Here is a 14924-nt window from a genome sequence, read left to right as displayed (position 1 = left end):
ACAAAAGTTATGTTACTAAGTAAACTCAGATAAGTAAATAAAAATAAACATTAAGTCTCATTGTACTTTTGATTCTTTAGTATATTTAAACATTAGTTGAATTGCTTATTTACGTATGTTCATGTAATATGGGCTTTTTAAGTAGGCTAATAGACCAATCAGGCCTTTGAAAAAGTCAGACTCAGACAAAAAAAAAAGCTTTTGATAGGCACAGGACAAACTTAGACTTTGAATTTTTTAGAAAGTTAGGCTCAGGCTTGGCAAAGCCTAACTCGGCTCAACTTATTCTTACCCCTAGTGACAACGAAAAGACAAAGTTAATCATAAGCATCATTATATAATAAGCTATCAAAATATAAAGTTGATCAAATTTTAATGATGACGGGAAACAAGTCAAATCAAATTTAAAAAGACTAATATCAAATAAATTGAAGACGTGAAATCTCATCTCGTTTAATCTTTTTAATCAATAATATGTGGTGGACATGTGACTTTACACACAATAGGGTGGTTAATTGTGTGGGTGAGAAAAACGTGGTTTTGAGAATCTTTGCGGAATAAAATCATAGTCTAAAAACATTTTAAATAATTAATAGCGCAAATAAAATGTAGAAAATAAATTGTGGAAATTGAAATAATAAGGGAAAGAAGAACAAAGAGAATTATAGAGGTTCTGTCAAAACAAAAGGACATTCTCCTTTCTCGAAGAATTGATCTTGAGATTATCCAGTATATATTGAGAGCTTTTAGTTGAAAATACTGAAAAATCTCTTATACAAGGAAATATGGTTTACTTCCAACCAAAAACGGTGAGACGGTAGGTTTAGTTTGTGCGTTTTCTCTTGGTGAATTGAAGCAGTTAGTCCTTTCTTTGCAAATAGTATATTGAAGTGGTTTGTTCCCTCTCCACAAATGGTAGATTGAAGCGGCTAGTCTTCTCTCCAGAAACTTTACAAACTTTTATACAAGCTGAGCTCACGAACCTTTAACCTTGATTTTATACTGGGCTAATCAATAACCTATAAAATTTTAATACTCGGCTAATCGCGAACCTTATCCAAGCTTTTAATATCGGGATGAGCATTAACTTGATCTTGGTTTTATACCGGACTGACCAAGAACATATGAGATTTTAACATCGGATTGATCTCAAACCTAAAGAGAGGTTGAATCACACAATCCCATAAACCAAAACTTTTATGAGTTTACCTAGATGGATATTATCTTCAACCAAGTTATAGAAAAAGGTTCTATGGTGAACTTACAATTCTATCCTTTCAAACTTACACATTAGTTCTCACTCATAAAAGGACTTTTTTCACAAAGACACTAAGGCTAAAATATTAGTGAGGGAAAGTAAAAAATTAGTTTAGATAGAGTGAGTTGTGTCAAAACTCACAACACGATTCTGGATATTTTGAAATGAGAGATGGTACCTCTATTTATAGGCTAAAGGTTGGCTTAAAAGAAATTTCAATGTAATACTTTTATGACTTTCCAATCAATTAACACATGATTCCAATCGATTAGACGTTCAAAATATAATAGTTTTGTAAGTTTAAAATAGGAAGAAAAGTATATCTAGCCGTTACATATCATTAAGGCACTGTCATAATCGCTTGGGACTCAATTTTGAAGTGAGCTAACCGATTAGATGAAAGTACTAATCAATTAACAAGGTCAAAATTTTGCTCAGAGTTATTTTGACAACTGCCCATTCATCTCATGCAACTTCAAGATATTTTTGAAAATATTTTCTTAAAAGAAAACAAATTGAAAATATTTTTTAGTATGTGTGCTTTACCCATGCGCTTTTACAAGAAATCTCTTATATTTTACAATTTGCTCACTCATTACTAATTTAGCAGGGCATCTTAGTACTTCAAGACTTTGTTGGATGCTTTCTTTTTTGTAGACATTTGCTTGAAGGTACCTCCTCATGAAGAGGTACCTCATCAGCAGCAGGGTACGTCTACGGTAGCATGTACCTTCATAGTAACTCTAGTTGTTGGGCGTCGGGGTGCCGCGGAACTGACCATGTGGCTGCTCAGCCATCTATTTCTGATGCAAACCGGTTGAAGCAACTCATTCAGCCCGTAGCTAAGAAGACTCTACCTCAGGAGCCCTAATGATAATTGTCGCTCTATCAGTGATCTTGCTGGTAATGGTGTTGTCTTTCTCCTAGTCCTCACTGAAAAATGAAAAAGGAGAACTTATTAGAGTGAGAAGACTGTACCAGAAATTTTTAAGGAAATCTTCCACTAATTCCCACTTTTTCGATATATTACTTACTTTTTTAAAAAAAATTCCAATATTGCCTGAGAGATTTGAAATCTCCACTTCGCATGAATGAATTTTGAAAATGATGAAAACCGAATGAATTTTGAAAATGATGAAAACTTTGAGTAAAGTTATTATGGTATTTTTTTTCAATTATGTGTTTTCAATTTGATTTGGTTCATTGAAACAATAAATTAGGATGGTAATATTATGGTTCCATAAGGAGAATTATACACGCCACCTCGAAGGGTATGCTTTTACCATTATACTTTTGCTCAAAATCACTAATTTTCAATAAATATGCGTTTTTATCAGAAATTTTAAAAAAATATCGGATTTTTAAAAATTTCCACGAGTTTTTACAAGAAATTTCAAAAAAATACCAGAAAATTTGAAAAAAAATATTGGATTTTTCGAAATTTCCTAAGATGGAATCACAAGAATGGTAATAAATTTGCTAAGATGTTGGAATATGAATGAGGTAACTATTTGGTTCCTTCTCTTTTCTAATTGTTGTTATATATGTGTTTGGTTTGTTATTACAATAATCCGGATTAGTGAGTTGTTGTGTTTTTCATTAATTGATTTGGTTTTGTTTTTAGAGCATCTTCAGTGTGGAATGTTTTTGAATTATTTTGGAAAGTTTTTATTTTTCTTTTATTTTTTGAATTTTTTGAATTTGGATGAAGATGGAGATGAAAACATATTACTTCATCAGGTCTCAAATATAAATAACAATTTTTTTTCTATGATCTTAAATATAAAAAAAAAAATTGGGCTTAAATGCAACTTTGGTCTCCCTATTTAGCTATTTTTTATTTTGATCCCCCACTTTCAAAATCACCATTTTAGTCCCTATTTTAAGTTTGTTGCTTGGATTTAGTCCCCTAGTCAATTCGGTGCAGAATTTTAATGACGTAGCGTGATTTTATATGAACTGGCGTTTTGAAACAATATCCACGTCATTTTCATCCATAAAGAAACATAATCTAATATTAAAATAAAATATTAATTATGGAAATTGTATTTCACAACTTAAGTTAATTAGAAAATAGGTTATTTTAATTCATTCTCTTCATTTCTCTGTTAGACAATGAAGAACCCACGAACCCTAAACAAAATGAAGAGAGTAAAAGAAAAAACCCACAAACCCTAAACAGTGAAATTGTGCGTTTACATTTGCGTTTCCCGTTCAGTTTTCCGTTTGCGTTTGTGTTTTCGGTTCCGTTTTCAGTTGAAGAAATGGCGAATTCAAGCTCCGTTTCGAGGTAAGTCGTTTCCTGTTTAGTTTTACGTTTCGTCTTGAAATTGTTGTTTGAGTTGTTTATGTTGTGGTCCCAGATTGTTTATGTTGTTGTCCCAGATTTTGATTTGTTTATGTTGTGGTCCCTAATTTTTGTGGTCCCTAATTTGGTGTCCCTAATTTTGATTTGTGAATGTTGTGTGGTCCATAAAGTGTTGAACATGTTTGTGAATTTGTTTTGTTCTGTTGCAGGCCATCCGAAACTCAACTGGTGAGACTCCGAATACATCATTGCGGACGTTTTATCGACAATCCAGTGAATTGGGACTGGGATGTGGACTATCTATCCTATATGCAAATTGGAGAGTTGATCAAAGCTCCGGGGTACATTAACATAAAGTGTCTATGGTATTGGAATCCAAACTTTTCATTTTACCATGGACTTAGGTCGTTGAATAATGATAGCGACGTGTTAAAGTTTGTGGAAGACGTTAGAGGAGTTAAACTCGTTGACATTTATGTTGTGCACAAGGTTGAAGAAGTTAGTATTGATGTTGTTATTTTTGAGGAGGATGTAAATGTGGAGTTTAAGGTTACTAGTGAGGAGGTGGAGGTTAATAATAATGTGGAGGTTGATAATGAGGAGGCTGCTAATCCTAATAATAACGTGGAGGTGGAGGTTGATAATGAGGATGCTGCAAATCCAGAGGAAAATATGGAGGTGTAAATGAAGAGGAAAATGTGGAGGTGGAGGTTGATAATGAGGAGGCTGCAAATGAAGATGAAGATAGTGAATCTGATCCCGATTATAACATGAGCAGTGAGGAAGATGAGGAAGATGATGAAGCTGTTTTTGATGAGTTGGATTTAGGTACTGATGCTATAATTGATTGGACGACAATTCTCTCTACGGTTCCAACACAAAACCCTTCAAGGATGGATGTTACTTCTGATAATGATAGTCGTGATTCAGATGTGTTTCGTACTCCATCGGATATTCAATGTCACTATTCCAAATATACCCCTATAATTTTTTTACATTTTAATGTTTGCACGATTTTCAAACCAAAAAATAGAGATAAAATTAGAAAGAATGTAAGAATTAAATGTATTGGTACATTCTTCTTAAAGAGTGAGTTTTTTTTGTAAATTTGATTATATATGAGACCGGAGGAAATATGTGTTGATGGTGTGCTCTTATAATTAATAGACTTTCAAATTTCAAAATTTAAAGGTATACAATTTGTTAAAAAAATCAAATGGTTAAAATAAAAAAATTAATAAAATTATGATAGACACTCAATAATATTGTCTCTTCTAAAATATTAAAAGTCAAAATTTAATCGAATGGATTAAGTTGACTAACGAAAGAATTTTTGAGAGACTAAAAATTAACGTTTATTAAATAAGAGAACAAAGTAAAATATTAAATTAAGTGAAAGCCTAATTCTAGTATTTTTTTAATATTATTTTTAACTATAAATGTCTATTAAACCAAATAGTTTATAAAAGAAGAGAAGGATAGAGTGTCAATTTGTTATTTTGGAATAAATTAAAAATTAATGATATCAAATATAGATCATTATTTCTCTTATATATCCAACATTTCCTCTATTTCTAATCTTTGTGGGACTTACTCCCTCACTTGAATTTCAATAATCTCTTCTATAATTCCTCTATTTCTAATCTTTGTGGGACTTACTCCCTCACTTGAATTTCAATAATCTCTTCTATAAGTGTGAGTCACCCATATCACCAACCTAAATCTGCATTACGATTCGCCTTCCCCTTTCCCACCGAGCCTAACCACAAATGTGAATTCTCAAATCACTCCACCACCGACACAAACCAAACTCTAATATTACTGACAAAGTTCCGAGAAGGTGAAAGAAACAAAAGGACAAATGAGAGAAGAAAAAGTCATATTTCCACCCCCCAAAATTTAAACATCACGTATATGGCTTGTTCAATATTATTTTGTTCCCTTAAATTCCAAAAACACCAACACAAACATTTTGATGAGTGACATTCATATTTTCATCTTGAAGCAAAACTAATAAGTGCATAAAACATTACAAGGGCAAAATAAAATAACTTGGTATCTATCATCAAGTCTGAAATTTTATTTATTTAAATAAATTCAAAATGTAACCGAGACTATAACAAATCCAAATCAATAATGCCATTTAACAGAATGTGCTAAAAATAGTAATCTTTCTTACACTCTCTAATCAATTAATTAACCGATTAGCCACGCCACCTTGGGTGCTCGATAGGGAAAATCGTCGAATTACCCTCGTCTTCACAGGGATTTCTGGAGAAAGTATTCGTCCAACAACTTTAACATGGGAGATGCTGCACCACAGTAATCCAATTTATCATACCAGAATAAGACATAAGCAATTACTAACAATTCAGGGTAAAGTAAGAAAAGTAACTTAAATGAAAGAAGCTTCAATTCTTCATAAAGAGAGAAACAAGATAAATTACTAACATTCAGGGTAAAATATGAAATTTTGATAAAATATTGCTCCCTCTGTTTCTTATTATAAAAAACAAAAACTTAAATCATCAAGACCAAGATAACATCTTGAGAATAGTTTACACATCAATCAATCCTTATCCACTAAGTAGGGTAGACTACATGGATCAACTTGAGCCATAATGTTCTATCTAGGATCATGCTTCTATTCAAATCATTTACTCGTAATTCCACAAACTCCAAGTGTAGACAAATACATTGCTAAATTTGAATGTATTTCGTCTCAGGTTGGTCATTTACCCGAAGATCTTTGTGGGCGGATTCCGTCCAGAACTCCAACGACGTGTTTGATGTTTTAATGTGTTATGTTCATGTAATGAGGTTGGCAGGAGATGTTGGAAAGGACTTGCGAGGTATATGCTGGGATATGGAAACGGGCATGCATATACAAGAATGTGCGGAGAGGAGGAAGAGATTTATACATTGGGCCCCATGGTAAATGAGGATATGGGTCAGGTTAGCAACTGGGAGCAAGTAGAGGAAGTTTCGATTCTGGACCAAGTATGGGTAACCAGCCCAAATGCGATGGACCCAGTTTTCATTCCAATCTGTTTGTGAATGCCCAAGGATCCAGCTTTAATCCACTTCAAATAAACAAGGAAGAAGGACGGAGAGGAGGTAACAATAACTGGAATAGAGGGATAAAAAACTTACATATCCTGAATTGATGGATCGAAGAGCACGGAGAAAATGTTTTAGATATGAGCCCAGCAACTTCTCTTGTAGTACAGGGATGGCCCAATAAAAGAAAATGAGTATGCCTAGTAAGTCTATCAATGACTACTAATATGTTATCTTTTCCTCCCACCCTAGGTAATCCTCCAATAGAGCATATGGAGATATCAGTCTATACCTTAGCGGGAATAGGTAGGGGATGCAGTAGTTCAGATGGGGCTTGAGTTTCATACTTGTTTTGCCAATGTACTCCCTTAGATGTTTGCAGTTCTCTTATAAGTTCTAAAAGGCCTGAATGACCTTCCAAAGAAGAATGACATTCAGCCAAAGTAGTGGGTATTTTTCAGAATTGTCTTGGTAAAACAAGATTGCTGCCTCTCATTAGTCTGCCCTTCTGGACCCAGAATTTGGACTCCCCTTTAGGCGCCAACAATACCTTCTGTGTCACTGCTGCTATGTGCTCATCAGCCATAATTTCCTTTTCCCAATCCTCCCATTCAAACAAATTCACCTTCGAGATGATGCATTGCCTGGATAAGGCATCTACTACCTTGTTAGCACTACCTGGTTTATATTGTACTTCAAAATCAAACCCAAGTAATTTAGAGGTCCACCTAAATTGATCTTCCCCTAATATGGTTTGTTCTTGCAAAAATTGAAGACTTCTTTGATCAGTTCTGATGATAAAATGTTGCCCCAATAGGTAGTGTCTCCATTTCTATACAGCCAACACAATTACCATCAGCTCTCTTTCATATTTTGATTCCTGCTGAGCTCTAGTGGACAGTTTCTGGATGAAATATGAAATTGGCCTCCCTTCCTGCATTAAAATAGCTCCTACCCCTTTGTTGGACGCATCTATCTCAATTACAAACTGCTTCTTAAAGTCTGGAACAGCCAGCAGAGGCAGAGTTGTCATGGCTGTTTTCAATATTTGGAAAGCTGACTCTGCTTCTATAGAGCACTTAAATTTTTTACTTTTTTCACAACTTAGTTATAGGTCGAGTCAACAAGCCACAGCTTTGGACTAACCTTACATAATAACCAGTGAGACCCAGAAATCCACATAAGCAGCCTTTGACATCTTTGGGGTTGGTCACTGCAGCATGGCCTCTAACTGCTTTGGGTCAGCTGACACCCCTTCGAAAGATACAATACGCCCCCAAAAAATATCACCTTTTTTTTGTTGACATTTAGCTGATGCTGCAGCAAAATTCTAAACACCTTCCTCAAATGAATGACATGATCCTCAATATTTCTACTATATATTAGTATATCGTCAAAAAATACAAATATAAACTTCCTTAAGAATGGCTTGAGTACCTCATTCATGAGAGCTTGAAATGTTGAAGGAGTGTTAGTTAACCCAAAGGGCATGAGCACGAATTCATAATGTCCCTCGTGCGTATGAAAAGCTGATGTTAGAATGGCATCCTCTGTCATCCTGATTTGAACAGATTTCAAATCTAGTTTAGAAAATATTTGAGCACCTGCTAGTTCATCCAACAAGTAGTCAATCAAAGGAATTGGAGATATGTTGGGAACCGTCACCTTATTCAAAGCCCAGTAGTTCACACAAAAAATATCCAACTACCGTACTTCCTCTTAACCAAGATGATTGGGATTGCATACGGGCTACTACTAGGTAAAATAATGCCAGCTTTCAACATATCTGCCACCAAACTCTATTTCATTTTTTTGAATTGAGGGTACCTATAAGGTCTTAGATTAGGTATGTTTGCTCCCTCTTTCAAGATAATTGTATGGTCATGCCTCCTCTTAAGAGGCACCCCTTCCAATTTCATGAAAACAACTTCAACTCCTGCAAAACTGCTGCAAAGGGCTTGAAATGCTGTTCTTTCCATGGCTGACCTCTTGTAAGATTTTGCAATCTACCTTAAAGGCTTCTGTAGTGTTTTCCAACTCAAACACCAATTGATTAGTTGTCGTTTCCCCTTTGATAGGGCAGGATCCCCCAACAAATTATAGTTGACCCCATCTCTCTTGATCCTCAATTTCAAGTCCCTGAAGTTGGCTTCAATGTCCCCAAGGTCCAACCATTCCATTCCCAGTACAACATTGTCTCCATCTAAACAGAATACATAAAATCAGCCACAACACCAAATCCTTGTAATTTGATCTCCACGCCTCTACCCACCCCATTACATTGGATCTTTTCTCCATTTCCCACCTGAACCCAATAAGGCGTTGTAGTCTCTGGCATTAGGTCCAATCTCTCCATCATCTTAGAAGAAATAAAACTGTGGGAAGTGCCACTATTTATTAACACGAGAATCTTTTGTTCCCACAACTCTTGCCACATCATAAAAGATTTTTTAGTAGTAATTCGTGCTAAACTATACAAATCCAGATTTTCTATTTGTGTTTCCCATACAATGTCTTCCTTCTCGGACACATCTGAATCTTCCCTGTCACAGCTCTCCTCTATCACTAGAATTTAAAATGTTTATTCACTAGTGAAACATAATCCTTTCCTTCTTTCTCCATAAATCTTCACTAGATAAAAACTTTTGGGTGGAATTCTTACATCCTTTATGTTCTCCTGCTGCACTTTTTGATTTATCTCCATTGACAGAATTAGTTTGTTTGCTGCCTGGTTCAGCTCTCCGATTTCTGAACACACGAGATTTGTTAAAAGTCTAATTTTTGTTTCCTACATACCCTCCAAATTTGCCCGGACCCAATTTCTCCTCGGCCAGCAGAGCCACGTCCATCATTTCTGCCAAATCTTAGGGTCTTTGCAGCCTCACTTCAGCCCTAATTCGTCCCTCAATTCATTAGAAAACATTCCTAAGATGAGTTATGGATCTGGAATCTTCAAATGATCGGAAAGAGCTTTACTCCTTCGAAATTCTCTCACTGCCTTCGTTTTTCAGTCCCAACATCAGCTCCACCACATTCAAAACCACCGTGGGTGCAACCTTCTAAGCATGGCATTCTTGAAATCGTGCCAATTGGGCGCTAAAGTGTTTGCCTCCCACCACTGCACCCATGCAAGGGCTTCTCCCTCCATCTCCATAAGCGCAGTGTCCAGCTTATCTTCCTTAGGCAGTTGCCTAAATTGAAAATAACGCTCAATTTTTCTAATCCAACCAGCTGCGTCTTCGCCACTAAAAAGCGGCAATTCCACCTTGTGATGCCTTATTTCTCATTCTTTCAGAATGGATCTACTCACAGTTCCAAGTCCGTCATTGGCATCCCCAAAATTGAATCCCCCTTCACCGTTACCAGTTTTGGAGTTCGAAGTCGTCGTTGGGTCCCCTTGTTGGTTCCCCAAAATGAGTGTCTCCGTCGATTCAAGAACCTCTGTCTTCAATGTATCCATTCTCATTACACTTCCTATGGTCGCAATTCCATTATGGTTGAGTTTCTGATATTGCGCATGATGAATTACTCCAAGATCGTGTTGCTCTGATGCCAATTGAATTTTCAATTGGAACAAAGGAAGAAGATAAAGAATTCTAAAAGAATTCAGAGTTTGCAATAAACTGACTGATTTGAGAAATCCACTCTTCCGATTACAATTGAGTTCAAAAATTGACTTCCCTTCACTCCAATTACTATTTATAGTTCTGTTCTACTAACAGAATTTGCTACAGTTCCAATTACTATAACTAATTCTGTTTTACTAACAGAATTAGTTACTCATCAGCTACAAGTGTATTAGTTCTAGTTACAAACTTAATTCTCACTTTTATTCCCTAATAACAAGGAGTCTTTGACTTCGGACATGTGATCCCTTCATTGTAGAGCTTCTATGCTCATCATTTCTATTGAATAATATACATATTTCATCAATCTGGAATTGTAAAATCCATCAATAACCAACTTATCAATTCCATTTAAATTGGCAAAAATGCTCTTCTTCAGTCAATATTTGACCCAAACAACATTAATTCGTGTGTGTGCATGTGAGCGGAAGAGATGAGATTTGAGAAACATACCATATGTAGAATAAATTATTCCCTACAAATTCTTGAGCACTTCCCAACAGCTCCACTAGCAGAAAACCTCCAATGCACAAAACAGGTTCAGGTAGCTTGAAATGCTGTAACTTGTTTTCCTGTACAATATGCTGTTAATGCATTTCAAATTTCATAAACATGGATAGAATATACTACGCTAAAAAATGCAGTTCAAAAGGGTAAAATTTCAAAACTATACTTGTTATTTTAAGAAGGTACAGAGAGATGAGAAACTGCACCACCTCAAAAATAACTTCATATCTTGAGTAATTACCAAATATCAGTAAATATCCACAAGAGAACAATTTAGAAAATCTAAAGAGAAAGGGAGAGAATGTGCTTATCATATCTAAACCAAAAAAGGTAGAGAATTCAAAACAAATCATATTGCCTTTTGGCTCTTTATCCAAAAAAACAAAAAAATTGAATGATATCTCTACCCTTCTGCTACTAATTGAGCTAAGTAGCACCTAATAATAACAGTTTTAACCCCTTCACCATGGATAAACTTTGAAGTACCCATTGGCATCCTTACTCATCTACCTTCTACTATTTACTATTTACTATTTTAAGCTTAGTCCATACTCTTATTAACCACCCAACCAATTAACTGTTTTAACTTATACTCTATCAGAGCCAATTACCATTATCCAAAATAATGCATGTTAAATTTCATACAAAAATTGACAAAAACTAGATAATGGTATTTAGAATGGATAGTCAACCACCACCCCATATATGTTCATAGTACAACAAACCTGAGACATTGGAAATACAGGCGAAGCATATGTCCATATGGTAAGTCTGCTTAAAGCCACTTCATCACGTAAATCAAACTTTGAATCTATTTTCATGGGGTCTCTTGCCCCGCCCAATCTAAATCGGATAGCTTTAGCTGAATATATTGGGACGCCATCATGAACATAATCTGACAAGAAATACAAATTCTATGTCAGCAGAAGGAAAAGTTTGGAATCCTCAGTATAACTTATTTTTCAATTCAAATTGATATACAAAATACATCAATATATCTACAGGATTAACCTTGGAATGGTTGGACATAAATCTCGGTGACAAGACATATCTTGGAATATAGCCGATAAAGCAAAGTCTCGGTAACACAAGGATTGCTTTGCCCTATACTTGACCAATATGATAGGCCACGTTCAGTAATATCCCTAGGCTCCAATGTATTTGTAAGGCTTTCTTTTATGGGATCATTAGTGCTGGATGCACATATGGCTTGTGAGATGCAGTTGTTACCCATTGGAATGAGACCAAACGCTAGAATTGCATAGACTCTATGATCTCTTTTAAGACACTCCCGTTTTCTTGTATAATAATACCCCACATTGTTACCATCAAATTCAATCAGGTTGTCGCCCTCAATGGTTCGAACTACACTAGATAATTCAGGAATCATTTTCAAGCAAAGTTCCTTGCAGAGACCATTTTCAATAACTGCAAAATATTTAGATTTCATATTATTACCATTTGAACAGCAAAATCAAGCCAGAGAACATTGAGCTACACGCAGAATTTAGAGAACAATTTAGCATTAGAGAAATTCACTTTCAGAAGCATGCCATTAAAACTCACAAATTTGATATAGCATAGATAAAAACCTTCTAGATGAATAAGCATTTAAACAAATAAAGATACAAATGATAAAATCCTAGCACTGGAAGTAATAAAAAATAGATAGCTTACCAAAATCATTCCAAGAACTAGAAACGGCAGATGCACAAACAAGATCACGAGGATTATCCAAATACGAGAAAACTTTAATTGACATGTCATGTCCGAGCCATTGGATTAAATCCAAATTGGTTTTCACTTTCGACATATTCTCAAGTATAAGATCCTGATTGAAAGCAAAAGTGGTCATTCAATCACTGCAGAACAGCTAAAGCTCAATGCCAGCAATAGTGATATCAAAACACAAACTGGAAATCTTCATAAATATGAGTAGAAATCAATTTCTTTAAAACAATCAGACCCTCTTAAGATTAAAGCACTGACAAATATACGATAAAATAAAGTTGAAAATTTGCCTACCACCAAAAGTCCAAAACATGATTAACAGATAGCGCCTCGGATGAACATTATACAACTTAAGAAAAGTATGCCATTTGAGAATTCACCAAGCCAAAGCAAGAAAAATGAAATTGATAATAGTTTACACGCGCGTGCATCAATGATATAAATCCTATCCATTATTGGTGATAATAACAGAAGATGACACTCAAATATGGCCGATCCAGCCGCAAACCTTGATATCACGGGGACAATCACAGTCGAGCAATAAAAATTAAGTGGAAATTTTGCACCGTGACCAAATCATGCTAAATAAAAATAAGAATATAAGGAAAAGAGACATTCAAGGAAGGAAATCCATGCTTGTATTAAGAAAATATAAAGTCACAATGTTGTATGCGAAAACTATGAACACGCATACTCATAGGCATGGAAAAGGAATTACCTTTCAGCAAAAGAGTATGAGTCTGAGATGACAAAAGAAACCCTAGAAAGTGAGAGAAAACAAAAGCATAGGAACGGATGGCACGGGATTTATAACCGTGGTGTCTTAACTCTTAAGGGTAGAACTCTTCTAGAAGGACAAGTCATCCCTCAAATGAAATATTTTGGAAATTTGTTCCCTTTTTATATGTACTTTTTCTGAAGAAAAAAAATACTGTGGATTGAGATATTTTTGTGTCAATCTTTTTATTTATCTATTTCTTTGGCGTCTAGCATGGTTTTTTTTTTTACTAACCAAAAAGGCAATATTGTCATCTATTAATCTCAGAATTTGGGTTGGGCCTAACTCATCCCTACAAAACCGGCTTGTAAGGTGAGGATTACCCCCACTTTTAAACACAACACAGGCCATATCTCTAAGCAATGTGGGACTAAATCCACCCCTTCAAAGCCAACACAATGAAGGTTTTAGGGACTGCAATGAAAGCAAGCCAAAGTGCCGCAATTAAGGCGATTAGAGGTGGACTGCAATTAATGCGGTAAGTCCAACAATTAATCATCGTCAGATCAAAGTTTTGTTATCTTCGCTCCACCCCTTTCATAAATGACTGGCCGCCTTGGTCTCCACTGATTTGTGCTTAGCCATGTGTTGAAAATTCTCAGCCAAGCCATGGACCTCTCAAGTCATCTTTATCCTCACCGCCTTAACCATCACTGATCTGTAACCACTCTCTTCCTCCCCTCTATCTGCCTCACATCTTCTCTGCCCTACCCTCCGTCAAATCGTCAATCTAAAAAATGCTTCTTTGAACTCTGTCTTTTCTCTCAGACAAAATCCAAACCCAAATTTTAACAAAAAAATAAATTTAATGCGATGATCCGTATAACAATCTCTCCTCTTAGAAAATATATTTAGAATTGGTTCCTTCGTTAAGGATTTTATATATTTTTCAATAAGCAATTTATAAAGTGGTTAAGCTAACTTACCTAAATAATGCAAACATGATTTACTTCCTCATCAAATCCTCCTAAAAACCTCAGTGAATATAAATCAGTAACCAAACACCGTCAAAGAAAATGTGTATGATAGAAAGCACAAGGCAGTAACCCTGAAGAACACTAATAACTCACAACAACCCTAGATTTTAAAACCAACAAGTAAGTTGCAATCTTCAATTATACAAAACTACAACCATAAACATTTCAATTAACTAATACAAACAACAAATTCTTATAACATAAATAGCCAAAAAATTTAGGAACAAATAGAAGCAGAATCATGCTATCATATACAAAATATGAGAAGAAAAAAACACACAACTCAACTAAAAATAGAAAATCAAGAATGATACCTGAAATCAAAGAAATCACATTCCATTCTGATGTGGTCAATTTTCGTTCTCTCGCATCGCTCATTCTTTCTTCTGCGCAATTCCTCTTTCTCCATCTCTCACTGTCAAAAATCCTTCTTCGCCTCTCTCTGTTGTCTGTGTTCGTTTAGAGAGGTAGGGGGTATTTCTGGCATTAGAAGGATATTTTTATTTTCCAAGCACAATCATTTGTTTTACAAAAAATAAAAAAGAAAAAATTACTATTTTAGGTAGACCATAAAAGTCTATATTTAAAAAATATATATTTACATTAAACTCGGAAACGTATTTGAGTGAGATGATTTAGTTTAACCAAATGGAAATTTTAATGTATTATATGGATTATT

General features: G+C 35.0%; 1 protein-coding gene across 2 annotated transcripts; it reads right to left on the bottom strand.

The window, feature by feature from the left end:
- Positions 1-5626: 5626 nt before the first annotated feature.
- LOC131630331 (F-box protein At4g00755-like) lies at positions 5627-14704 on the bottom strand. Of its 2 annotated transcripts, none has more exons than XM_058901119.1 (6): positions 14560-14704; positions 12437-12590; positions 11771-12187; positions 11485-11654; positions 10706-10836; positions 5627-5878 (listed from the first exon to the last, which is right to left on the bottom strand). In XM_058901119.1, the coding sequence occupies exons 2-6, from the start codon at positions 12570-12572 to the stop codon at positions 5755-5757; spliced, it is 978 nt and encodes a 325-aa protein (XP_058757102.1). In that variant the 5' UTR covers positions 12573-12590; positions 14560-14704; the 3' UTR covers positions 5627-5754. The 2 variants fall into 2 exon arrangements, with proteins under 2 accessions (XP_058757102.1, XP_058757103.1); XM_058901120.1 differs by lacking the exon at positions 14560-14704 and adding an exon at positions 14195-14522.
- Positions 14705-14924: the final 220 nt, after the last annotated feature.

The sequence above is a fragment of the Vicia villosa genome, unplaced genomic scaffold (genome assembly GCF_029867415.1).
Source record: "Vicia villosa cultivar HV-30 ecotype Madison, WI unplaced genomic scaffold, Vvil1.0 ctg.000673F_1_1, whole genome shotgun sequence".
NCBI classification, from domain to species: Eukaryota; Viridiplantae; Streptophyta; class Magnoliopsida; order Fabales; family Fabaceae; genus Vicia; species Vicia villosa.
Note: the sequence above shows the minus strand (reverse complement) of the source record. Positions and strands in the feature narration are given on the sequence as shown.

Excerpts from the sequence above, each read along its gene's own strand:
- LOC131630331 (XM_058901119.1), bottom strand. The coding sequence starts at position 12,572 with ATGTCGAAAGTGAAAACCAATTTGGATTTAATCCAATGGCTCGGACAT. Across the intron at positions 11,655-11,770 it reads TTATGTCCAACCATTCCAAG|ATTATGTTCATGATGGCGTC; the intron begins GTTAATCCTGTA and ends ATTTCTTGTCAG. Across the intron at positions 5,879-10,705 it reads AATAATTTATTCTACATATG|CATCTCCCATGTTAAAGTTG; the intron begins GTATGTTTCTCA and ends ACTGTGGTGCAG.